Here is a 27,341-nt window from a genome sequence, read left to right as displayed (position 1 = left end):
CCCTCTACCTCCACTTTGCCCAGTTTGCCTCTCTTCTCAGATAATTTCTGAGACTATCCCAGTCTTATCCCGAGTTAAGAGCCAAGAAATCTCTTCCTTAGATTTTCTTCTTCTCCATTAAGTGAAAACTATGATACAGTTCAGAGAAAGCTACTATAGAAGGCTTTTGCTCAATCAGTGAGCATCCTGAGTGGTTAGAACATCCAGCACCTCCTGATGGCTTTTCTGTTTGTTTTCTGTGACACAGGGTCTCACTCTGTCCCCCACACTCACCTTGTGCTCTCAGTCCTTCCATCTCTGCATGGGATAACAGGAGCAGTTCTCAGTCTTCCTAAAACTGTGACCCTTTAATAGAGCTCCTTATTCGTTAAATGCTGTGGTGATCCCAGGATTATTTTCATGGCCGCACTGTAACTGTGATTTTGCTACTGTTAATGAATCGTTTGATTCCCAAAGGGGTCGTGACCCACAGGTGAGAAATGCTGCGTTACAGGCATGAACTGCCATGCCTTGCTCATACTTGGTTTTCTATGAGTCAAAGGGAGGAGTTTCCAGTTGCTGTCTCCTTAGGGCACAGAACTGGGTGACTAGAGTATACAGCTGGTGATTATAAGCAGAGAGGTTCAGGTGACAATGACAGAAGCAGAATATGAAGTATTTACTGTGTGTGAGTCCTGTCAGAGGAAGAACCTGACCTCACCAGGTATTGTATCATTTGGTCCTGTAACATCTGTGCTGGTTGGTTTCTGTTCAACTTGTTGAAACAACCAAGAATCATCTGTGAAGAGGGACTATTAAGGAATTAAGGAATGACCCTCATCAGGTTAGCCTGTAGGCAAATCTGTGGAACATTTTGTTGATTAACGATTGCTGTCAGGGTGCCGGGAACCCGCTGCAGGCATTGCCTCCTGGGTAAGTGGTTCTGGGTTGTTAGCAGGCAATCTGAGAAAGCCATGGGGAGGAAGCCAGGAAGCAGCATTCCTCCACGGTTTCTGCTTCAGTTCCTGCCCTGACTTCCTGGACTAAGCTGTGGAACTGCAAACTGAAATAAACCCTTTCCTTCCCAGGTTGTTTTTGGTTAGTGTTTTATCACAGCAATAGAGAGGTAAATTGGGACAACATCCCAATTAAGGTGGGTTTTATCATCTCCATTTTCCAGAAGGGAAAACTGAGGCACAGAGGGTCGTATTTTTAAGCTGGCAGATTGTAGAGCTGATGTTAATCTCAAATGGTCCTATTCTGACTGTCATGCTTATAGGTATCTGTGTAAAGCATAGGCTCAGAGGGGTGTTTAAGGTCACGTGGGGGAAGGAAACACACAGTGTTATTAAAGGATGGAAGAACAGAGCAGGAAACACGACAGAGGTCCTTCACACAAAAGCCCCTTTAAGAGCACTGTGGCGGGGGTGCTTGCAAGAGGGTGACTTCTTTGGCTGGAGCCCCTCAGGAGTCGACACTTAAGAGCCAAGCTTTAGATAAGACATTCGGACATGATGGGAGCATCTCACTCTCATTTTGAAGAGGGGATGGCAAGACCCATAGGCTTACAGAGGCCTGAGACAGAATGTCTTTGAGAGCTTTGCTCTTAGCGCCTATGGTGACACCAGTCCCCAGGGTGACACCAGTTCCAGCTTCTCCCTCAGGATGGGACTCCTTGCTTGTTCCAGCAGCAATTGCCCTCTTCACAGGGAAGAACTCCTTCTGAGGTCACCAGGGGCATCCATCTGCAAGTCCTGATCTGGATGTGTGGCTTCTATGTCTGCGTCCTTGACACCCTCCATGCTCTGCCGTGTAGCCTTCCATGTCCCTGCTAGGGCATGCAGGTGAGGCAGAAGTGATCCTATGCCACAGCGGGGTGGTGGTGCCTAGCTCTGAAGTAGATTATCAGCTTCCCTGCAGGAACCAGCATATCTTCCCCAGCCAATCTACTATGCTCTAGTTTTTCTCTGTCTGGAGCTCAGTACTTCTTTCAGACAAAATACTGGGTTTGTTGATCATAGACACTCTATCTCTAGAGAAGGCTCAAAAAGAAACAGGGTTTTCTCTGGGGAAACATGGGCCCAGCAGACTCAGCTGCCCTTGGGTAGAACTCAGGATATGAAGCGATGGACTGGCTCTGTTTCAGTGCAGCCCCCTACCCATGGTCTGATTTTTCCAACATATGAGAAAGAAAATAAAAGCGCAGCAATCAGATTTTACACATAGAACCAAAAAACTGGAGGAGAGTAATTTTTTCAAATATAGAAGCACTATATATTTAAGTCTGGCTGAATGCATTAGCTACACACTGTGCAATCTGTGCTACACAACTCTTTCAGAGGTCACAAGCTCACTCTTGGCTTGGTTATCTTTGGTCCATATAGATTTCCACAGTGATGACCACGCACAGTGAAGCAGGAACCCCCTCTTATTGTTGCTGACAAATGCACACTCAATTCGCCACTGCAGCAGATACTGGTTGGGTTAGGACGTGTCTAGGGGAGTCCCGAGGCACACCTTTGGGAAGTGAAGGCATGGCCACAGAGGACTAATTGATGTCCCACCCAGCTTGAAGGAGAGGGATACAAGCGTCTCTGACCATCATGCCTTCCCCATCATGATGACTCAGACTGTGAGCTGAATGGCCCTCCTCCTCCCTTAAGTGGCTTCTTGTGAGGGATTTGGTTGGTCACAGCAAGAGAAAAGCAACGGCTACTAACACTCCTCCCATCTTATGCTGTCATACCTACACTCTGATTTTGTGATTTGGGCCAAATTCCTTCCGTTTCTGTAAGCTAGACTTTATCCCCACTAAAGCGGGGTGATACTGTTGGTGCCTTCTCTTCGGGCTTGTTTCCCACCTCCTCGTACTGCACCATGGGCCCCAAGGGAGGGATGCTAGCCTACCTCTTCAGTGATGTTTGCTGCATCAGCTGACCATACCTATCATGCAACAGGTGCTAAGGACATAGCTACTCTTGGAATAACTTCCAGAAAAACATGCTATTGTGATTCTGGCATGTGAAAAAAAAAAAAAAGCCTCACCTTCCATTCAATTATTCAAACTGTAGGTTAACAATAAAATATGAGGGCTTGTTTTCAAAGGTGCCTTGAGCCAGCTTAGGTCCAACTACGGGTGAATAGAAAACAGCAGAAGCTTGTTAGTTTATCTGATCCCCCAACTCAAATTCTGCCAAGCTCCCCACCACACAAAGGAGAAGCTTAGAGTCAAAAAATTACTAACAGCCAGGCTTGTGTCTGATAAGCCTGAAAGTAAGCAGGGTGTAAAATGTGGAGGTAAACACAGGGCATGGCTTTTGTTGTGAAAAAAAAAAAAAAAAAAGCAAAACACACAATTGTAAGCCACAGAGGGACAGACCTAGACCTAGATGATGGTTAGAATTGTACACTCCTGATCCCTCAGCGAATGGGGAAGCTGTGGGAGGGGCTTGCTTCAGGCTTGAAAACCTGCTCTCAGTTAGTGCTGTTTGCCCTTCTAGGATTCCCTTGGTTTCTGCAGTACTCTCAGTATGAAACAAGAACTCTGACTATGAAGTGAGGATCTTTGTTTCTCACTCCTTAGACCTCCAGAGCTACCAAGAGAGGCTTTGATTGGCTATGATGAAGGCTGCATCCAGCTCTAGTAGCGAAGTTTTTGCTGAGGCTTCTATCCCCCAACTCCCAGCTCTCATTTGAACACTTCTCTGCCATTGTAATAGCTGTGTGAGACCCTGACTCCTCCCCCTCTGATGGATAGTCAGGTTCTAGCTTTTCCATCCATCAGCAGATTCAGATGGAGATGTGCACACTGGGCTGGGGGCCTCCACAACCTTCAAGATGGGGGAGACCTCAAACAGTCCATGCACATATCACACCAGTCGAGAACGTACAGTCACCTGGTCCGTGCCAATGCCACCTCCTGGTGTTTCTTGCTAATAGTGAAAGAGAAGCTGTGAGGGGGATTTTTGCCTTTGGAAGTCACTTCATTTCATGTGTCATCTTTACAGCCAGGAAAAGGCAGGAGCCTCTGCCTTTACTGGCCACAGATGACCTCTCTGTGTCTATGGCCACATTTGTTTAGCAGAGACAGAGCCTGGGGGCTGAGTTTACCGCTGCTATCTGGCACCGTTTCTAGCTGCCTCATGGACTTTGTTTTCTGCATTCCTAAGCTCATCTTCCCTGGATAGAATGTGAGTTCCAATCTGATTTTCTATTTGGGAGGCAAAAAGAGGCTGTGGAACACACAGAACATACTGTCTGGCTGCAGAACTTCTGGGTTCAGAAGTCTGGGAACCTGTGTTTGAGGAGCAATCATCCCAGGTGATTCCATTGCTGGTCTCAGCAGAAGCTCCCCACCCCTACTTCCAATCCATTAACCCAGACTGTGTATTGTACCTTTCTTCCTTCATTTCTGTTGGTAGAGCCTTGTGACAATGTCTCTTGTAGCAATTAACCTGGAGCCTCTGCAGGGCTTATGGGTTCAATGTGAAAAGGATCTTGATGTCTCAGGTTGTTTCTATCAACTCCCAGCATCCTTCTCTGCACCCCCCCAACATTCCAATGACTTCAGGACAAACAAGAGAAAGGCTTGTAAGGTTCTGTCTGTCAGGGTAGGAGGGAGAAGAGCAGGTGGAAGGGATGTTTCCTCCCATCTCTCCTTGCCGGTGGCAAACTGGTTGCTATGGAGTTAGCATAGGAACACAGTGGTCAGGCTATCATTAGTTGTCTTCTTGGCTTTCTTTCTTGGCCACTCTGTTCCCATGGTGAGTCATTTACAGGGCTACCAGCAAGCAAATGAGCTGGAGGGAGGGAATGTATGATATGGGGTTCTGGGACATCCCCAAAGTGCCATTACTCCACCGCCTGCGACTTCGCACTGACTGTAATTATCTTCATCAGGTGGAGATAATTAGTGTCCATGCTGAGATGGTCTATGATCAGAATAAAAGAGACAGTGCTGAGGGTTGAATGATAACTTCTCATTTTTCTCTCTTCCCCCAAGACCCTCCTGCCCACTCTTCTGTTTAGTTAAGCTCTCTTGAACCCAGAAAAACCAATGACCCCATGGGGTACACCAGGGGTGAGAAGGCTGAGAATAGAGCTGCAGGCAGTGGGACCTGGGGTTCAGATTATATGTGAGGGAAAAATGCTGTGAGCATCACAGGCCACGGGCACTTCCTGTCTAACTGGTGTTTCCTATTGGATAGCATATTTTGTCAAAATTATCTTCCCAGAGAGAGGGTTTGGATCACAGCTTCAGGGTATGGTCCCTCATGATGAGTAAGGTGCAGCAGTAGGAACTGAGGCAGCTGGTTACATTGAATTCAGTCAGAAAGCAGAGTGATAGGTGCTAGCTCGCTTTCTCCTTCTTATTCAGTCCAGGATTGCAGCCTAGGGAACAGTGCCACCCATAGTGGGTGGGTCTTTCCACATTCATGAACCTAATCAAGACCACACCACAGGCATGGCCAGGGGCCTGTTTTCTCCTGGCTTATTCAAGAGTCTATCAAGTTGACAATTGAGCTAAATCCTCACATGGACTTTAAGGAAAAACAAGACAAACAAAAACTCCCTTCTTTCCTGACTTCAGAGCCCCCACCTATGACAGTGGGGAACAGAGAGTCCTAAGAACCTGTCCAGAGCTAACTGTCTCTGGGGCTGGGCTTCCATGGTCCCCAAATACCCTTTCCTTCTTGGGCTCACCTGTGCGTCTTCCCTCTTCCCATCTTCACCTACCCACTCCACTGTTAACTCCTGGGCAGTCTGTATCTGTATCCATGACAATGACCCTTATAATTTTTATCCCCATCATTTCCCCTGAACAGCTGGGAAAACCTTTGGTCTAGTCCTTCTGTGTCTGCCCCAGACTTTTCTCTGTCCCAGTTCATTTCCTTCATAGCTCCCCAGATGGTATTTTAGTATGCAAATCAACCTTTCTCTTGCTTAATGCCCTTTAACAGGCTGGATATCCATTGATCTACAGTAAAAACCACATCTATATCAAGGCTACAGCTTCCTCTACCTTCTGGCCTTGGTCCACCTCTTCAATGCTGTCTCACACTCCCGTTCTCTTCATTTACCACAAGCCAGAGGCACAAACTGCTCCCTCAGACCTTGGGAGCCCTAAGGCAGGAAGCCTTCCTCCAGCAGACTGCATTTGCTCTTGGCTATCGCATCTCTCCGCTCTGTGCAGGCCAGCACCCGCTTACTGAGCAGGTCGTCAGAGAAACACAGTCTCCAGACACCTTAATTCCATGTCTTTCAGCGCTTGTTTTAACCAGCTGATTGTTGCTGTTGTGTGTAGCATGTACGTGTGTGTGTGTGTGTGTGTGTGTGTATGCATGTATGTGAGGCATGTGCCTCTATATACATGCTTGTGTCTCTGTGTGAGTGCACTTGTGTGCATGCGTGTGCGTGTTCATGCCTGTGTGTAGTGTATGTCAGTATGTGCGTGCATGTGCGCACGTTCATGGATGTTGTGTGGTGAATGACTGTGTGTGCGCATGTGTCGATGCAGGGCTGCTTGTATGCGCGCACGTGTGTGTGTGTGTGTGTGTGTGTGTGTGTGTGTGTACAGAGGATGACATCGGTGCCTCCTTCAAAAGCTTTTCCACCTTACTTTTTGAGACAGGGTTTCCCACTGAAGAGGAAGCTCACTGTGTCAGTTAGGCTGGGTGACCAAAAACTTCCAAGGATTTCTGTCCCCCTTGTCAGGGTTCCAGGCTTGCACTGCTTTTCCTGGCTTTTTCCATGTTGGTGCTGAGGATCTGAACTTAGGTCCTCAGGCTTGGGCAGCAAACACATCTGCCATGGAGCCATCTCCCCAGCCTGTTTTGAGGCAAGATCTAACTCTATAGCCCTGGCTAATGATATAGCCCAGGCTGGCTTTGAACTCATGGCAATCCTCTTGCCTCAGTTTCTCAATTGCTGGAAATATAGGTGTGTGTCACCATGCCCAGGTAGCAGAAGGCTCATTTTGCTTATGAGGCATAAGCATTTATGTATCTACCATTTTTTTTAAATGTCTGCTCTACACTGCTGGGCTACCAGTCCCTTGAAGCAAGAGCTCCTAACTACAGGCCCTACTATCACTTCATATCTTTGGTGTGTTGGATACATAAATGTTGTTGCCTGCAAATAGAGGTGAAAGATACAAAGGAGAGTTGGTAAAACCAAAAATAAATTTTGTCTATGATGATTTGTTTTTCTTTAATATATTCTTTCTCAAAATGTTCTCAATGGAAAAAGAAGTCTAAAGTATCTATTAAGACAGATTTTTGGCCACAAGAAACAGGCTTACCAAGTCCATTCATAGCTCCCAATGTCACCACCAAACAACTGAAATACAAATAGTATAATCTGTGATTGCAGGTAAGGTGATTTTTAGTTTGTAAGGTCAAAACTACTAAGTCCTCAGCTTTGTGTGAACATTTCAAAGGAAAGGGGGAGGAATCATGAAAACATTTTAGTCCTATTTGTGGGAAGACAGGGCTGAAAGTGCACCTTCTAGAAGTTACTTTGTTGTCTGTGGTGCTACTACAGAAAGCACCAACTGGAGGTATCACAACTACTTTGGCAAGACGGCCCCCAACACCCATACCCCCACACTCCCTGCTTTCACTCTAGCGGCTACAAGCCTCAACTCTTCCTGGCCTTTCTTGGTTTTGTAAGAACCCACAGGGCGCCTGTGGGTGGGTACTACTTTGCTAATCTTTTGTCTTCCTAGTTTGAGCAAGCACATATGGCTGGGAACATGGTTCTCCTGTCTCTGCCTCTTGATGGATTGCAGTGTCTGGGAGTTGCCAGCTTGTGAACAAGATACCCAAGAGAGAGGCAGAAAGGCCAGTGCTGGTTGATTCCTAGGTTCTTTTGAGTGGAGAAAACGAACACAATTCTACTCACATTCCTGTGATGGGTATTTCTGTGACATATAGACACCTCTATTTGGCCTTAGTTTGTTTGGTTTTGGTTCTAGACATTAATTACTTTGAAGATATTATAAAGACACACTTTTTTTGAGGGGGTGTCAGGACCTTTTTTCTTGAGATAAGTTTTCATGCAACTCAGGCTGACCTTGAACTCAAAGTGTAGTAGAGATGTCTCCAAACTTAGAATCCTCCTGCCTCTACCTCCAAAGTGCTTGGCTTTCAGGCATGCATCACCATGCTGGTTTAAATAGTGCTGGAGGTGTAACCAAGGGCTCCAGGTACACTAGACTGAGTTCCTTCCCCAGCATAAAATAACTGTGTGTATATAACACCAGCCCATGTGATTTGAGGGATCCTAGATCTCCATATCCTGAGTTAGTGGGAGATGAAGACATATTCTTTAAATAAGAGCAGTGGATGGCCAAACATTAGGCGGAGCTCGAGGAATTCTGTCGAAGAGGGGGAGAAAGGATTGTAGGAGCCAGAGGGGTAAAGGACATCAAAGAACAACCATAGAACCTACTAACCTAGACTCATGTGGGCTTGTAGAGACTGAGTAGACAAACATGGAGCTTGCGTGGGTCTGACCTAGGTCTTCTGCATATATGTTATGGTTGTGTAGCTTGGTGCTCTTGTGGGACCCCTAACAATAGGAGTGGGGACTGTCTCTGACCCTTTGGCTGCTTTTGGGACCCTTTTTCTCCTATTGGGTTGCCTTGCCCAGCATTAATATGAGGGGTGGTGCCTGGTCACTTGATATGCCTAGTCACATATTTGGTTGATTTCCAAGAGAAACTTGTCCTTTTCTGAAGAGAAACAGAGGACTGGAGAGGAAACTGCGTTTGGGATGTAATATACAAGAGGGGGAAAAGACATTGAATGGAAGAGCATACCTCATCTGGAATGATGTCTGACACTAGGAACAGCTATGAACCTTGAGTGTTCCACCGAGTGCTGTGTTTGCTACAGACACACCAGGGCACAGGGAAACAACAGCTTCTCATTTTCCCACCACTATCTGTTTGGCCTCCAACTAAGTCACTTTCTTAGCATCCTTGCCTTTCTGTCTAGGCCAAGGCAAGATGAAATGCGCACACTTCCTGTCCAGTTTCTATTTCTGAGAAGCATTATGACGCATGCTTTGACCCATAGGGAGGCTGTTAAACTCTGAGGTCAGCTGAGGCAGCCCTGAGGAGGGAAAGCCCACAGAGATGGACACAGCTCCTTATCGAGGTAACTCATTCCTGTGTAGATCTGATGGTATCATTCACTCACACATCCTTCCTTCCAGTTCCTGTGTGGAGAAGTCTCAGAATCTAGATGTTGCATCTCTGGGGTGAACTACCAGTTTTATTTCTGCTTTGTCTCTGGGTTTCTCCATAAGAGGGCACCAGACTGGCAAAGCGACATGAGCAGTGACAAATATTAGCCAAATTCCAATGTATAAGATCCACGAAAAACCGTGTCCACTTCACAGTCTTCTTATGTGGCAGCTAGGCCCTGTGTTACAGGCTGTAGACCTAGCGCTGTAAACCTTACAGTGACACTCAGTGGAGAAACTGTGGTTTCCATCTCACCCACGAGGGGCAGAGACACTGAATGGGATTGCTTTATTAAGCTGAGGAGGAGGATGGCTTGGAGGGTCCCCCTCACTATGGTGTTGGTTCCTAAGGCACTCCAATGGGCCCCTCAGACGCCATGAGGATGCAGTCTGCACATACCATGGCCCATAGATCAGAGACACTCTCCGGGGCTGCCAAAGTCATGGGCGTGAAGTGGGTCATGAGGGACTCTGGTGAGCTGGCGACTGTCATTCTATTTGGGACAACCAATGCCAAACTTGCACGGGTTAAACACAGCTATGTCTGACAGAGGACTCAGTTTGTGAACTAGGCACACGAGACTCTGGAAAGACATGAAAAGCACTGGAAGGCAGACAACGGGTGAGAGGCAGGTGTCTGCTCTTAGAGGAAGTAACATCAGGGCAAGCTCCCACGGTGTACACACCCCCATGTTTGTACATTACACCGAAGCAGCCAGAGCTATCTCTTCCCACTGTTTACCAAGTGGCTGGATTTATCTTTAAGCAAGCCCTTCCCCTGCTTGGTTTCTTCTGTCTTCGCCTTGTGTTTGGCAGTATTTGGCTGAGTCTCCAGTCTCACACCTGCTCTCCCATGCCACCCCACCCCCTCCGACTGTCTTCTTATTTAAAGAAAAAACAAGATGAAAACGGTGAACCGTGAGGCTTTCCAAATTATAAAGCAGACAAAATAAGTCCTGGGGGAGGCTGGTTAGGGAGGCATTGCTCTTCCACTGTTAGGAATACCGGTTCTCACTCACATCAAATGTAAACTGTAGATGGGGTGAATATGCCTCTAGGTACTTCCATGAGGGCTGAAATTTATGTGCTTATATTTCAATAGACCATGGAGGCCAAAGTCCAAGCTATGCTTTTGTGCCTGATTTTGAGATGTGGTCATCAATAAGAGAGTGGCCACAGATGGAGTTTACAGACACTAACCAAGAGAAGAAGACACACAGCCATGCTGCCTTCCTCACCAGGTCAGCTTGAGGGGGTTGTGCCATAAATATTCTAGAATGTAGCCAAAAAAATCCCACTACACATCAAAACAAGATGCCAGTGAATCTGGGTATTGGCTCCAGTCGATAGTTTTCAAATTGGGTCTTTCTTCCCTCTCCTTTACATACTTCCTCTTGGCTTCAAAAGTACTGTTCCTAAAATAAATTGTGTGAGCAAGTCCAGTACACAAGCAGTCAAAAGTGGGGTCAGTGGACTTCTGTATATATGAACCACAAGAAACAAGTTTATAGTTCTGATGGTATTAGAGTTCTCCTCTTTTCAAAAACCAGAGCCAGGAGAAGAAGAGCCTTTCCCCACTGAGAAGAGGAAACCAGGGCCTGCCTGGGTAAAGTGACTTGGTCAAGGTCTCACAGGGGGACCACCCACTGGATATGGTGCTTCATCACACAGGAACAGTTCTGACACCAGGGCAAGATGGCCCTGACAGCTTTGTGAAAAGAGGATAATGGGAGTCCCGCTCTGCTACTGTGAGCATTTAGTTAGAGGGGGTTTCCGTGCTGTGCCAATGGATAGGTGACCAATAAGTGTTGGTTTTGTTATACCATCCTCCATTCTCCTTCTGTACTTTCCATCCACAGAACATCCTTGACAGTGATGCCTGTGCATCTTGACAGCATATTACCTAGGTAGCAGACAGCTGGTCCAACCACAGAAACATCCAGAATAACCCACAACATGCAATGAACAGTCGACCATAACTATAGTAGAAATGCTGACGCAATGAAATCTTGGATGAACTCCTACTGTGTGTGTGTGTGTGTGTGCGCGTGTGTGCGCGCGCGCCATGTATGTGGAGTCAACCTTGGTGCCTCTACTCAGAAACAACCAACCTCACTTTCTGAGTAAAGGTCTCTCATGCAGGCAGGCACTGATTTAGGCTGGCCAGCCAATAAGCTCAGAGTTCCTCCATCTCTGCCTCCCTAGTCCTGGGATTATAAGTAGACACCATCATGACCAGCTTTTGTGCATGGGTTCTGGTGACTAAACTCAGCTCCTCAAATTTGTACTGCAAGTGCTCTGACAACTGAGCCGTTTCCCCAGCCTGAATTCCTACCTCTTGAACTTCCAATATCTTTGGCACTGAATAAAGGAGCGGAGAAGAGCCGACTGACCTTGGGGAGATGTCACATCCTTGCTGCATGAAGGCCCCCAGGGAGAACCACAGGCTGTTGAATATGCCAAACTCATTTGACTGGTCACTGGTGGTCTGTTCCCGTCCCTCTTCAAACTCTTCACTGTGCCATTCGTAGGGGCTGAAACGGCTGACCAGGAAGAGGACAACACTCACTCCAATGTAGGCAAACACTATACACATCCAGATCTCGTAGGCCAGAGGGTCAAGAAAGGAGAAGACACCCGGCTTGGACTTCTGTGGCTTCTTAATCATGATGGAGATTCCCAAACTCATGAATGGCTTCGAGAAGTCGATGACTTCCTCCCGGACCAAGGTGATAGTCAAGGGAGCCACCGCCACATCTGCCCTCTGAAAGGATAAAGTGAAATCAGGTTCGGTTGGACTTAGCACCTCTTTTTGTTATTTTTTTGGTGTGTGTGTGCATGTGTGTGTGTGTGTATGTGTGTGTGCATGCGTGTGCATACATGTCTGCACATGCATGGCTGTGCAGAGGCATAAGGAGGCCAGAGGTTGACATCATTTGTCATTATTGTATAATTGCTTTCCACCTTGTTTTGGAAGACAGGGTCTCTCAGTAAACCTGGAGATCACTGATTGGCTAGGCTGGCTGCCAGTTGAGCCTCTGCCATCCTCTGCCTTTGCCTCCTGTCTCTAGTGCTGGGATTACAGGCATGCACCACAGTACTGGAATTTTCACATGGGTGCTGATGTTGTAAAGTCAGGTCCTCGTGCTTGCTTAGCGTGCACTTCATAGACTGAGGCCTCCTCCCGGCTTTTGCATCTGTCTTTACTGTAAGTAGTTTTGATTTTAAAGGATGTGAAGATGGAACAGAACCTTCTAAGTCCAGCTGCCCTCACACTGTGTGTCTGAGAAATGGACGATAGCTTGTTGTTTGACATAGGAGTCCGTCCCATTATTTGGCAGCTCTATGTGGCTAGAGACGCCTCCCTCACCCTGCAAGAAAGAGGCTGCTGCTTCTCTTAGCCAGTGGCTCGGCCTCCTTTCTGTGTTCTGAGATGCTCTCCAGCCCCGCTCCCAGCTCTGCGGCCTGATGACAGGAAGAGGACAGAAGCTACAGGCGCTTACTCGGCGCTCCCTACTCCCAGGCCCAAGAGTTACTCAGGGTTGTCAGAGACCCTCGTTAAGAATTAGCCCTGAGAGCTGGAGCCAGAGCTGAGCTGCACAAAGGATGATCCCAGAGGCTGCCATTTGGGTCCCTCAGTTCAGGGCCTACCCTGGACTTCCTGGAGATGTGTCAACATATCCCTCTATCTCTAAGAACATTTGGCAGTTGTTTTGTTTGCTTAAGCCAGTTTGCATTGGATTTCTTTTACCCACAACCAAGATTATCCTGGCTAATGAGATGGTGATGGAAACTCCCCCATGTTCAGGAGTTATAAGCTAACAGAAGAGATTGTCATACCACACATGGACATGCACACATATACACTGGGCACACTTATCAAGTCCACAAGGTAGACAAGACAACACAGGAGAATGGGGAGGGGTCGATGAAGCCAGGAGCCCAGGGAGTGCAATAGGGAAGAGGTGATATGTCAGTGTGGCATCAAAGAAAGAGAGGGCTTTGATGTCATTCTGGTAGGGAGCAGTATTGCAAGAGGAAAGAACCACGTGAGAAAGGGCCCGGGAGTGAGAAGATCAAGCGAGTTGTTAATTTTTCTTTTCTTTCCAGGAAGATTGCTAAAAGCTACACAAGTGTTCAGTGTTTGAATGTCAATTCTAGTCTGTTGGTAAGCAGGAAAGGGGGCCAGGCATGCTCATCTGCCCCTGGGTAGTTCTGGGACCAGCCAGCTTTCATATAACACAGAGGGGCGAGAAACACAGGAAATTGTCTGGGTGAGACAAGCTTGGAGCAGGGCTCTGTGGGGAGAACATTCCCGCCACAGGCCTGCAGCAAATAGTCTCCATCCTTTCTAGGGGGTTGACCCCGGCAGGAGTCAAGGGGCTTGCAGGAGCCATGCAGCTCAGAGAACAGGATGGTTGGAGCTCAATTCTAGTAGTCTGTCTGCAAGTATTATTCTCTTTCTTCTCCAGCAGTAGACATGCAGAAAAGATGTCCATGAGGAAGGCCCAAAGGCATATCCAGGAGCCATAGCTTCATCTGCAGTAGATACTCAACATCCCCCACTCCCGTTCCTCTTGCTGATAACGCCTCTGCCTCATCTCTCAGTTTCTCTCAGCTTCGCAGTCCAGGGTTTTGAGGGTTTGATGCCTACAGAGGCAGATGTCCCAGTGATGGACAAAAGACAGAACTTTGGGTTATGACTGCTGTTACCAACTGCATGTCTTTCAGCAAATCAGCTAAGCTCCCAGAGCCTCTGTGTCTTCTGTGTCTTCCTCTACAGTGCAGAAATGGTCTTAGCTACCTTACAGGGCTGAGATGAACACATGAAAGAAGGTGGGTGTAGCATTTAGAGTGGCATGGGGCACCCTCGAGGGTAGGAACTAGTTACCATGGTGGGAAAGAAGAGGTGCTGTTAACAGCCACTTTTACAAAGCAGGAAACTTGGAGACTTGGAAGTTCTAAGCTTAACATGGGGTATAGAGGCGACTGGATGAGCCTGGCATTACACTGGCCGCTGGCACTGGCGTGTGCCCTGGGGATGGTCACACTGCTCTGCCCAGGACAAAGAACTACATTACAGGAGGTGAAGGCGAAGACAAATATCGGAGAAGGTAAAAAGTTCACAACAATTGCCATGGCAATGACCTTAAGAGCTCAGAGGAAGTTCCCATGGAAACCAGCCTCCAGATGTAGCACGACCCATGCAGCACTACTCTTCTATGTCTCTGTTTCATTGATGGAGTTTCCAAAGTGAGAGGCATCATGGGAAGAAAGGTAAACACAGGCAGCATTTCCCAACCTAGTCTCTACCTCTACAAGTCATCTTGAAAGCCACTTTACTTCAGAATACCTTCTTTGTGTCACCTTTTTCTCTTTTGGTCATGTATATCCTTCACAGACATCATGACTCCTCCTTCCCTGGCATGAAGTTGAGAGACTCACAATCCTCTAAAATGATCAGTTCTTCCTGACTATCAGCTGAGTACCAACCTGAGGCTGAGCATGAGTTTCATGCTGCTCAAAGATGCAACTAGCCTTTTCAGGACCTACTTCAGGCTGGCCTCAAACTCATCAAGGAAGAGGCTGGACTTATGCCTTTCCTGCATCCACCTCTGGAATGCTGCATGACAGATCTGTACCATCAAGTCCAGGATAGGGAGTGCTGTGTATTGAACTCAGGGCCTAACACATGCTATACAAGGACGCTACCAACAAAGCCACAGTGTCTGCCCTTCTCTTGCTTTTGGTTGTCTTACTGGAGAGCTGTCCAGGTACTGACTGAATCAACCCATACTCTTGCCTTGTCATTTGTGACTCAAACTTTTCTCTGGTTAATCCTACCCAAAGCAGTCAACCCAGTATTTTCTTGACCTCACCTCATTTCTTTCTTTCTTTCTACCATCCTGTCATTTGTACTTTATTAGTGTCCAGGCTGCCCATCTCTCTCTATATATATTTCAATATGAGTGTTCTCCTAGTTACACACACTCTGAAGGGCTAGAAATCTCCATTAGCTCTTCTGTGGACATGTACTTTAGACTCCTGGACACAATACTCTTGAACTACTTCCTACCATTGTCTCTTTAACCCCAGAAAATGCACAGGGTCTGGGAATCATGGCTTCTCACAACTCCCTAGACGATGAAAACAACGCTGGCCATTCAGTGCTTGCCCTAGCCTGCTTCAGATCATTGAAGCAGTTGTAGTAGTTGCCGAGAAAATTTCTCTGAGTGTAAAATACAACATAGATGGCATGAGTCTACTCCTAGCACACGAATGAACAGAACTTGAGGCAGAGTGAGCTATGAAAAATTGGAGGTTAGATTCAAGGACGGGAAGCCAGGACAGTTTTAAAGGGAAATCTCAACTGTTATGAGGGGAATAAAAAGAGATCTTGGAAAAATGTTCTAGGAGAGGAGTTAGAGATGGAGAATAGCAGGGGAGGCTCAAGGGGATGAAGCACAGGGGGGGGGGCAGCTGGATGATTGGAAGCTGCAAGAGAGAAAAATGCAGCAAAGAGTAAGCAGAGAGCTTGGATGCAGGTGCCATCTTGTCCCAGTGGGATGGAGGACTGAGGGATCCAGAGATGACGCTTAGTAGATTAGTATGCTATCCTCTCTGAGAGAGCTGATCCTGGAGCTATCCATGCTGTCACCTATGCTGGACCATGCCAACTGGAGTGATGGACACTGAGCCAGGCAGAGTGAAGTAGAACCAGGAACTTGAATCCCCATGTCTTAAGACAACAGATGGCTTCCTATTAGCCCCAACGCTAGTCAATTTGGGAATCAATTTATGCACAGAGCCACGCAGCCAGTAAATGATTTCCTGTCTGGTTCTCTCTTGGGTCTTTCACGATGACTCCCCTTTTTCTCCCCCAGGCACTTACTCCATAGACCAGCTCTCCCACCATGCCATTCCAGGCCTTCGTGTCAGGATCCCGGGCTCCGTATTTGCCATCGCTGACGATCTCAAGTCGGTAGGAGTAGCCCACATGCTTGGCGATCTCAGCAGCCAGCTCCACGCAGTAGCCCTCATAGCGGTCATTGCCCTCAAACTGGTTGGCATTCTTTTTAAGCATCACGTAAGGATCTTCCTGGTGGAGAAACAGGACAGAGAGTGTGGCCTGTGGGTGCACCTATGAGAGGGGAGGACTTTGACCTGGCAGAGGAGTAGGCTGCCAATGTTGGTAAACACTGGCAAGTCTCTCTTGCCCCTAAATCAGTTTCCTGACTTTCTGGTCCTTAGTCCATTACAAATTTCCTGGGAAGAGAAAATTAAAAATGATAAAATAAAAATATCTTATCATAGAAATGTAATTAGGTTTTCCAAATTATGTTCTTTTTCCAAAGTTCCCCTGGAACTGAAGCAGAGACAGTTGTGGGGCACCATGTGGGTGTTAGGACATGAGCCCAGATCTTCTGCAATGTAATATGTATATTTTTAATGATACCTTTCAACAGAATGTGGTTTCTACTGAATAAGGCGTGTATAGAACTAGAACAACTTAGGGACACCTTTAGGTTTCATATATGGAGAAAGTGGCTTAGAAAATCAGATGTAGCTTATCTGAGGATGCAGGGTGAGAGAGTGGCTCTTGGTGATGCTGAGTGAAAATGCAACCAATCATCTACAAGGTATGCCTTTTTCCAGTCTCTGTGGCTTCCCTGCTATACGAGACAGTCTAGCTAGCCTGTCTAGCCTGGAACTCTACCCTCCTTCTCAGCCTTCTGAGCGCTGGGCTGACAAGCATGGATGCATGGCTGTGACTAGCTTCACAGTCTCTATCTGTGGCATAGTCAGCAGCTTTCACTCTAAAGTAGGTGTGTGCTTGGGTGGGTCTAGCTTGAACTCCAGGGAAACCTGGTGAAGGAGCACACTCACGAGGATAGTAGTGACGATGTAGGTTCTATTCTGGACGCTTGAGTTGTCCCCTCCAGCCTGAGCGTCGGTGGCTGCGGGAACAAACTTATCATCCTCATTCCAGTAACCAATCTGTTAATGAGAAGAAGGCAAAAACAATCTGAGGAGGGGCCTTGGAGCTCGCTATGGTGACCCACAGTGTACCAGAGTCTGGGATGCTGTAGGCTGAAACATCAAGAGTTAAGATGCACCCCATGTTCCCTCTCCACCCCCCAGTGGACCCCTTCACAGTGGTGGCTAAGCCCAGAGACTGCCGCTCTGGGAAAACAAAAGTCTAACTCTATTTATCTAAACTGTATAGGACAGTTAGAAGTGAGGGCTGTGGGATTTTATTCCCCACATCTGTTTTCAGAGCCAATCCACACCTTCCCTGCATAGTGACCCTTTGTTTCCTCAAACTGATTCTAAACTGTTGTTTGAGTCACTGGATTGAATAAATGCTACCCTCATTTTTAGAGTGCTTACATTTTTTTCCATCCAGATTTAACTTCTGGGAAACAGCACTATCCTTCATTTACTGCTGGTTTTCCTGACTGTTGTAATCCTGAGTTGTGCACCAGGGTAAACAAAATTAATTTCTAAATATTGACAGTTTATTAGTACTTTGTCTAAGGTCTTTCAGAAAAGTTATTGAATTCCAATTATGTGCCAGGCTCTGAGCTAGAACACTTAGTGACATGCAATGAGGTCGAGGGATACAGAGATGTCTAAGAGGGGTGTTTTCCCTGGGAAGATCACTTGAGAAGACATGGGTCACACAGAAACACAGCCCGGAAAATGCTGAGTGGGTGAGTGAGTGGAGGACTTCAGAGAAACAGGCTGGAGTGGGATGCTACCCCAGGAAAGTGCCCCAGGAGATGATGGCTGGGCTCAGCCCAAGACTCCCAGGTTAAGGGGGCTGGTAGCCATTTTGTGAAGGCAGAAGTCTTCCAATACAGGTAACAGTGATGGTTCACCTGGCAGAGCAGTGAGTACATGGGTCTAAGTAGCAGAGGGCTTTGAAGGCCAGGCCAAGAAGGGGAGACTGTCCTTCAGGCAGCAGGAAATCGTGGAAGGCTTGAGACAACACAATGACCTAGCTAACACGTGCACACACGGACATATGCATGCTCACCTGTGAACAGCTCTTACGTGCACACGTGTATGCCCACATACGCACATATCTAGACTGACTAAACCTCTCTTCGGCGGCTCTCCTTTCCTTCCCCCACTTCAATTCTTCTCCCCTTCTTCCCTCTTTTCTTTCTCACTAACCTCCTCCATCCCCCTTCCTCTCCTCTTCCTCCTCCCTCCTGCCTTTTCTTTCTCCCTTTACCCTCTCTCTTCGTCTTCTCCCCCCTCTTAGTTCTTCTCCATATCTTTCATTTCTTTTCCTCTTCTCCCCCCTTTCTTCTCTTCCTTTCTTATCTCCATCCCCTCTCTCTCCAGGCATCTCTTTCTGTCATTCTGCTGGCTGGAGATATCAAGGGCTGTTAATTCACGGGCAAGAGGTGGGAAGTGAGTAGCCCTTTATCCAGAGCTCAGCACAGAAATTGAGGCACAGACCACAAGGCTGGTTCGTGTGACCCCCTTCAGCTTGACGTATTATTTCCCTGGACATAAATGTTTATTTTGATGATCTGCAGCCATTCACAATGGCAGCTATACACGCGGTCTTGCTTTGGCTCAGTGAGTTTTCTGCCATCTCATCTGCTCACTTCTTGAGCTGGTGCAGCTGGGCGGTGCCTGCTTTAGACCCGGGATTGTACACATTCATCCATTGCCCACAGCAGCTCTCACTGTGAGCTGGAATCAGTTTGCTGGTAGTGAATGCTACTTGTTCTTCTAAACGCTTTTTATGTGTTAGTTCCCTTCATCCCCGTTAAAATCCCATGGCATTTGCCAGGTTTCACTCCCATATGAAGTGCGAGGACACTGTAACCTCCCCAGCAGGATAGCCGTGGCAGTACAAGAGCTGCAAGGCTTCCCCGTTGCATGTCTTACAGATAGATGCTGCTGACTCACTTTTCCTTGGGTGCTAGGAATCAAATTCTTACTTTTACGGCAAGCACTCTGTTGATTGAGCTATCTCCTCTGTCGTAAGTGAGCTTAATTCTTTCCTGCTAGTTGTCTTGTAGGAAAAGAAGATGTGATCTTGCCAGAGTTGGTAGAGAGATCTGGATGCAAAAGTTCACGCTCACATCTCCTATGAGCCAGTAGAGTCATATGAATACCTGTTTCCACGGCTGGATGCATAGAAGGCTGGCAAATGTGTCTGAAGAGACATTGGAAGCAAGAGCTTACCTCCCTTCCTTTGGTCTGTGGGCTGGATTACCATATGGGACTTTGATTCTCTACTGGGGGGAGGGGCAGGGACTTTGATTCTTGCTGAAAGTAAATCAGAGTAAGTAGTTTGGTAAAGATTGGGGCCCACTGTTCAGGAGAGGATTTAAAAAAATCTGACAGAAGTCTTCTCCTGGGGCCACTTATTATTTTTGATCTCCTATTTTCCATCTGCCTCTAAAGAGTCTTTGAACGTCGGAAATGAGTCCAGATGATAGAGAGGATATTCTTAAGTGGATGAAATTTAAAGAGCAGGTGATCACAGAACTGTGGATTCAATTGATCTTTCCTCCAGGCATCAGGCTGAATTTGTACATGGGTACCCCAGGATTACCTTTGAAGCCACAGCTCCTGACTTTCCCACATGAGGGTCATCATAGCTAGTTGCCTATTGTGGCAACTGACCACTAAGCAATCTTGTTTGCCCTTCATAGTGTAGAGATAGTGAGAAGCGGCTATCCAACCAGAAACACTTTCTACAGCCTGTTTTGCATTTCACTGGGAGGAATTCTGTGTCCCAGTGCATAGGATGCTGGGAAATGATGAACCTCTTTTTCAGACTGATCATTCCTGTGTTTCTAGAAGCGTTTCCACTTTTTTTCTTCCTCATCTGTTTGCTGAAGGCTGACAGCCAGAAAGATTCTAATGGATGCCTGCTTAAATCTCTTAGCCCAAGATCGAGGGCTAAACTTCATTGATCTCAATCAACTAACCTCAACTTTGAAAACTTCTACCAAGCTCTTTCATCACTGCCTGCTGTAATTTGTGTTTCTTTGCTTCTAATGGAGCAGAACACATAAGCAAACAAACAAACAAAACAACTTGTCATTCACTAAGCAAGAGATTAATTTCCCAGGCAATAAAGAGATAGGTTTCAGAGCTTCATCCCCACAGCACTTAGGCAAGCTAGCACATCTAAAAGGCTGGAGTTAATAAGCTTATTGCAGCTTTAACTCAGAATATGGTGTGGAGATGCCTGGAAGAGAGCTAGCAACAGGGATACCCAAGGAACAGAGGGATAGCTACACAATGGCAAAACAATGAGCCAGAGAAAAGAGGGAGTGTTGATGCCTGGGGCTCTGTGGGCTGAGGTCAGGAGATGTACTGTATTTTCCTGGAGGTAAGATGCCAAGGAGGAGTTCTAAGCAGTATGATTTGTTGTATAGTTGAAACAGACTCCCCAGCTCTGAGGTTAAAAATGTGGTCTTTGTAGTGAGATAGGATCTGTGGCAGTGAGGAAGCTGCTGGTCAGAGCAAGGAAGCTGAATGGACCCAGTGAAGATGGAGGGATGGCTGTATTGAGGTCATATCTTAGGCTATCATTAGTTTGTTTGGGAAAAGTCAGATGCCCAAGACTTAAACTTTCAGGGGCTGTATGGAATGGAAAGTTATGGATTCTTTGGGAATGAGAAGATGAATGGAGATACAGGCAGGAATTCTGTCACCATGGTCTTTTCTGCCCAGTTACATGCAAGGGAGAACTGAATAACACACCCAAACCAGGGAGGTGGGGGAGGAGAATGTGGGGATGGATGACTCAAATCAAGTTGAAAGGGGCAGGAGTCAGATGTCATCAATAAGCACAACAGCTTGCCACACCATCCATGGTCAAAGAGGGTTGAAGCTCCACTGCTGGTCCCCTGATAAAGAAAGTCTAATTCCATGCCTTGCAAGGCTACGGTGGGTGGCCAGTATGAGAATGTGTGATGATTCCAGCCCCACATGACAAGACGTTTCATTCAGAGAGGGATCCCTAAGCCCACCCGGAAGTCATACATCTAAATGGGGCTTCCTAAGACCTAACATCACTAGAGCCAGGGCCAAATCTGTTCTCTGAAACTTTAAGCTTGATGGACAGATGGAAGCTTAACTCCTGCATCTCAGTGGGATGTTAAACTGCCTCAGGATGCCCAGGGATATTGTTGGCCCCGAGTCAGTGGGATACAGGTGGGATTGGAGTTTCCTAGAAGCCCTGAACCAGAGAGAGAAAGCTTTTTTGTTTTGAGGGGCAGGTAAGGCTTTGTAATGTCCCTGAAACCAGCACAAGGTCACTCTTGGAAATCTTAGGTATTAATTTGCTTGGAGTGTGATTGAGAAAAAAGTCCTGGAGGCAGAGATTCAGAGGAATTGATTTTCTGAAAGGCAGATCCCTGTAGACAAAGAATGTTTAAGATCCCATTCTAAGAAAGGATTTAGTCACTAGAAAAGTAAGTTTGAAAACAGCTTGGTGATTAAAAAACCAGGCACAGCCATTTGCTTGAGGGTTTGAAGGCTGCTCAGTTAGTTCTGTATGTGCCTGTGCAGTGCATACAGAAATGGTGTGAAGTCTCTGTGGCAGACAGAGAGGAGTTTAAAATATGAGCAAGTGGCAGCGGGCTGAATGCCCCTGCATGCCTGAGGCCGCTTTCCTCAACCTCGTACTGCGGGAGTGCAGACATAGTCCCAGTCAATCTTTTGAGGTAACTTCCTTTTTTCCTTCTCTCCTTCTCTCCCTTCCCCTCATTTCCTTCCTCCATTTCCTCCCCCTTCCCTTCTTTTTAAGTCTGGGTCTCATTGCATAGCACAGGCTACCCTTGAACTGACAATGATCCTCTTGGCTCATTCTTCCAAGTCCCAGGATTATCGGCCTACCCCCTTCCCTGCATCAGAGATGATGTAACTGAGGTTCAGGAAGGCTGAGTGACTTGTTCAAGGTCACAGATCAGCACAGGGTAAAGTAGATACTTAGACACTGGTTTGCCTGTCTTTTCCACTAAGAATGGAAGCCCAGTGGGCTGAGAAGGAAGCTCCGAACTCATCTCTTGTACTGAGCCTGTCTCCTTGCTGCAGGAATCTGCATTTTTAACTAGGCCTCCAGGTAATGCTGGGATAATGACTGCCCTGGGAAGTCTTGATGAAGACAGGGCCTAGAGAAGACTGGGTCTTCTCTGGATGGTCAGGGGAAAGATTAGAGTCATGACAAAGGACCTGTAATCATTGACAAGGTTACACCAAAGGCAGTTAGTTCATGCAGCGAGGAAGGGCCGTAACTAACTTCCACAGTGAACTGTAGTCTAGTCTGGAGATGGATCATATGACTGGAGAGAAAGAGAGAGAGAGAGAGAGAGAGAGAGAGAGAGAGGTAAAAACACTACCACATGGAATCTCCCAAGGATCATCCAAAATGCCAGAACTCAGAGGAACTAGAGGTTATTTAGATGAATTCATCTCATTTAATTAAAGATCCAGATCTAGATAGGCTAAGCAACTGTCCGATGGAGGACACACAGCTGGATGACAACTAGGCAGATGTCTGATTCTCATATACTCCTCACATTACCCCATGTTCTCAATGCATTCCTAGTGGTAGATGGGAATCCGGTTTCATTTGAATGACTCCCATTACCTGGGAGAGTGGATGATCCCCTATCAGCAGCCTCCCAAGTCTCTTGTTATGTAGCCCAGGCTTGCTGGAGTAATGCTTTTGTGCACTGTGTAAAAATTGCCTTTGTATTGTTCAAATGCTGATTTCTGAACAGCCAGTAGCTGAGGCAAGGGAAAGAGGCAGGACTTCTGGCAGAGAGAGGGACTCTAGGAAGGAATCTCGGGCACAGCAGTTGACAGTTGAACACAGCGGAAGTAGCAGGAGCTGGGTCTAGAGACTAAGACGGACAGGTAACAGGCCATGTGGCTGGACATAGGCCAGGCCAGTATAATCAGGTTAATATATCTGAGACTCTGCCCAGCTATAGTACCTTAAGCTTATAATAAACATAGAAGGCCTCTGTGTCATTATTCCATCTGCTGGAGGTCTCAAAGGAACTCCTGTTTCACATTCTCGGTTCATAAGCCTGGGCCACCAGAGGATGCCCAATCTTCATATTTCAATGGTACAAACACATAGCTTTTATGCATTGTACAGCTATCAAACTTGTGCCACTGGCCAGTGGTAACAATACTCACTGTGAGGATTCTGAGGCCAGGCCAAATTCATGGTTGCCGACTCTGTATCTAAGAGCAACCATCTTGACCGTTCCAGCCCTTTACACACCATCCGCAGCACCTGTGTTTCACTGGAAGGCAAGCGCCAAAGCCTACCTCTCTTTAGGGTCTGAAAGCACTATGGTCAGGGGAGGAGGTCATGTGCCTATTGTCCCTTCCAGGAGCAGCAGAATCCTCCTGGTGTACCCTGTCCCCCAGCACTGTCCTGATTGTGTCAGTCTGATTCTTTCTGGCTTGACGGCAGCTGTGGACAAGCAGGGGCTGGGGAGTCAGGGGCTCTGAATGAGGTGTCTCTTTAGCTATGGCTCACTGAGACCTGAGACAGCCCAGTGGGCCTCTCTGTCTCAGTTTACCCATGAAGACAGGGATTTGTTTCACAGACCAGATATACACATGCCCTGATAGAGCCAAGGAAGCCACGCCAGGCTGTCCATATGCCAGTGTGAGCATCTGAAATGTCCCACAGCTACTGAACACACCAATGAGCTAATCTAGGCATGATGTGTTCTCATTTCAGAGACATGGAAGTTGAGGGTTAGGCTAGTTAACTACTTTAGGAGAAGCAAGCACCTTCTCTAGTAGCAGTAATTAGGAGAGGAAACAAGCTGACAAAACCAGATTCTTGTGGTGGGCAAATTAATACCACCACTCCCCCTCAAGATGAGCCTACTGCATACACTGAGTTTGTACATAGTAAAAGGACGTGTAGCTGAGATGGAGAGAGGAGCCTGGACCTTCTGGGTGGGGCCCACGTAGCTAACAAACCCTTTAAAGTAGAGCCTTCCCTAGCTGAGCCAGGGGAACAAAGTCAGAAAGATGCCATGTTTTTGAGCCTGAGACTAGATATGGTGCTACAGGCATTGGAATGTGGGAAGCCTCTAGAAAAAAGTTTGCAAATGAAAAGGAGCCTCCAGAAAGGAGCATCGTCCTGCCAGCACCTTGACTATCCAACCCACCCATGAATGAAATCATAAGGGGAAATATTTGTGTGGTTTGAAGTCATGATTTGTAACAATCTGTTATGGCAATGGAAGAAAAATCTCACAGCCCTGATGAGCTGAGTCGGCGTAGAGGCTAGAGATGGGCTCTACAGTGGGGCAGGGAGTCTGGGCCTCAGAGACCCAGGGATGCGGTTTCCTCAGAGCTATCTAGAATCTTCTGCAATGGCAACAAGGCTCTGTGTGTGCACTGTCAGGTGTGACATGCGGGGGCCACGTGTGACATGCGGCACTTGATAACTCTTAGATTTTAACTCATTAAAACTTAGATTTCGATGACTTGTATGGACAGGGTGAGGATATGTAACTCAACCTTGGGGGATGCAGAGGGGGATGAGCTACTCTGCCAGTTTTCCAGGTGCCAGGGCCAGCATTTAGAACCTCCAAACATCGGAGACCCCTGAATTGTCTCAGTGAACCTGCAAGGTCAGTGTCATCATACTGAGCTCTGTCTAAGGCTCAGGGAGCCTGGAAGATTTGTTCAGATCCCAGATGAGTAAGTGGAGAAGTTAAGCTTTGGTTGCAGAGTCTCTAAGATCCACAGCCTTCCACCAGCTTCAAAAGCCTCAACAATGCCTCCTTGCTGGCTTACCACAAGGAAGCAGACATGATGAAGCCTGAGGGCAAGGGAGATAGAGGCTGCCAAGAGACAGAATGAAAGCAGCCAGTATAGTTGTCTCCAAGAAACACCTTTTGCTGTAAGTGCTGAAGGCTGAGGAGGTATTGACCAAGCAAAAGGCAGCAGCACGGTGGCTATGTGAAGATGCGAGGACAGAAAGGAGCATGTGTATTCAAAGAACTGAAAGGAAGAAGACTGGCTGGACTGGCATGAAGGAATAATCAAAGGTCAAAGGTGCAGAAATCAATGACCAAATCACACTGGTTCTTAGAGTTTAAGTAAGACCAAAGTTTCTGTAGTTCATCTTAAAAGGTCTAATACGAATATTGATATTATATAAAAACACATACACACATATTTTTCACTCTGACTTCTTTGGAGAAGAGAGAATGGCTATAATCAAGTGTGAACAATCAGAAGTTGGTTAATTTCATCAATAAACATTCTAGAATTCTCCCCAAAACCCCAGGAATATCACTGCTACTGTATACACACAGATTTCTTTTTATTTTTAGGTTCTTCAAAAACAAAATGAAGATAAAATCTAATTCTATATCCTTTGCTAGTCTCAGACTTGCATTAATCTTCCAGCCCCAGTCACTCAAAAGTTGGGGTCACAGGCAAAGCTGAGGGTGCCGGCTCTTCTCCCTTTGTATGTTCAGAGTGTTTTCCTGTTCTCAATCACTCTCAGAAAAAACAAACAACCCCCCCCCCAAAAAAAAAAAACCTGGGAGTTGCATCTCTCTTTGACAGAGAGGGAATCAAATCTCCGAGAAGGCACCTGACTTTCTTCAAATCCCTGGTGACAAGTGGCGGAGCTGAGACTAGAGGAGTCTAGAACCTGTTTTTCCTGAGTCTCCGCAGAAGTGCAGGTAAGGCAGATGTCCAGGGCCCTCACGACCACCTGAGCCTCCTCTCAGTAGAATCAGCCCAGGTGGCCCTTACCTTGCGGATTCCGTCGTGCTTCATTTCGATCACGTGGAGGGTGTAGTTGGTCCGGCGCCCCTTCTCGTTAAACTGCACGTTTCCCGTCAAACCTTCGAATCGCACCTGAAAATGAGAGCCAGATGCTGAGCAGTGAGGCTGCAAACTCAGAAGTCGCCTTTCACGTTTGTCCCTATTTGTTGTTGCTGTTTGTGCGAGTGGTTTTTGGTTTTCCCAGGTGGTGTCTTAAATAGCTCACTCTGGCTTTGAACTCAAGATGAACCTGACAAAGATGACCTTGAACTTCCACCTCCCCTGCTTCTACTTCCCCAGTGAGTAGCTTATTGGTCTGAGCCCACTTGGTTGAACTGTGCCCACATCCTATCCTCTCTGAACAATGCACCTAGCAACCTGTGGCAACCTAGGACTCCTGTCTGCATTAAGTTGCACATTTACCACATTTAAGCCATGGAAACCAGTTATTCCTCAGCAAAACCTTCATAATGCCTTGATTCTCTCCAGACATGTATCAGAACACATCCTGAAAACAAGGAAGACAGGCGAATCTTGCCTAGATTGGTTTTGGGTACATGTGCAGGGAAGCAAACTGTGTTCTTTGAGTGAACTTTTAGGGAGAATCTTCTATTTACCATCTTATGCCTATGCATAATTGCATACATGCATGTATATATGTGTGTATATATATGTATGTGTACAGATATATGTATATATATGTATATACATACACACACACATGTGATTCAGATCAGATGTATTATGGGAAGGGACATGCATAGTGAGCAAAGACCGATTAATTCTAGGTCTGCCAATCAAAGTTAAAAACCACCGAAATTACACTCAGTAACCTAACCCTACCCTCCTTTGAACTCCATAAAAGGAAGACCCAAAGGATAAACAGGGCCTTCGAGCACCCTCACTCCTGTGGTACACTGACAATTCTGAACTTCTTTCTGATTTATGCTAACTCTGCTTTGAGTAATAATGTGTTCCTGGTACTTTACAGTCTCTGTGAGCCTTTGTTTCCTTCTTGAATAACACACCAAGAGCCTGGAAACACCCAGTCTACACACTGACCACTGTGTCCAGAATTTGTTTGTTTGTTTGATGTTGGCTGGAGCGTTTGCTTTTCCAGACTCGAAGAACGCTTACATGTGTTGAAGTTTGGAGCAGCCCATAAGCTAAAACTCCCACCTCGTGTCATGGCCAGCTTCAGTGTGGAAAGGACATCCCCACCTAACCAGGCTCATTCTCTCTTATTGCTTCAGGAAAACATTAATATAAGTCAGAGGTCATGCTAATGGGACATATTCCCATCACCCTTA

At 46.8% G+C, this 27,341-nt stretch overlaps 1 protein-coding gene across 3 annotated transcripts in view; it reads right to left on the bottom strand.

The window, feature by feature from the left end:
• Positions 1 to 27,341, bottom strand: part of Gria1 (glutamate ionotropic receptor AMPA type subunit 1) — a 308,514-nt gene that overhangs the window by 73,675 nt on the left and 207,498 nt on the right. For all 3 annotated transcript variants that reach the window (XR_008719624.1, XM_055602892.1, XM_055602891.1), the window contains exons 8-11: positions 26,020 to 26,124; positions 17,116 to 17,226; positions 16,121 to 16,327; positions 11,622 to 11,992 (exon numbers count right to left, since the gene is read on the bottom strand). Coding sequence is in view for 2 of the 3 variants with exons in the window: in XM_055602892.1 (XP_055458867.1) it covers positions 11,622 to 11,992; positions 16,121 to 16,327; positions 17,116 to 17,226; positions 26,020 to 26,124 (794 nt within the window). In the remaining variant the exon portion in view is untranslated. The remainder of the gene's footprint in view (positions 1 to 11,621; positions 11,993 to 16,120; positions 16,328 to 17,115; positions 17,227 to 26,019; positions 26,125 to 27,341) is intronic.

The sequence above is a fragment of the Psammomys obesus genome, unplaced genomic scaffold (assembly GCF_907164565.1).
Source record: "Psammomys obesus unplaced genomic scaffold, mPsaObe1.curated_primary_1811, whole genome shotgun sequence".
In the NCBI taxonomy this organism is placed as follows: domain Eukaryota; kingdom Metazoa; phylum Chordata; class Mammalia; order Rodentia; family Muridae; genus Psammomys; species Psammomys obesus.
Note: the sequence above shows the minus strand (reverse complement) of the source record. Positions and strands in the feature narration are given on the sequence as shown.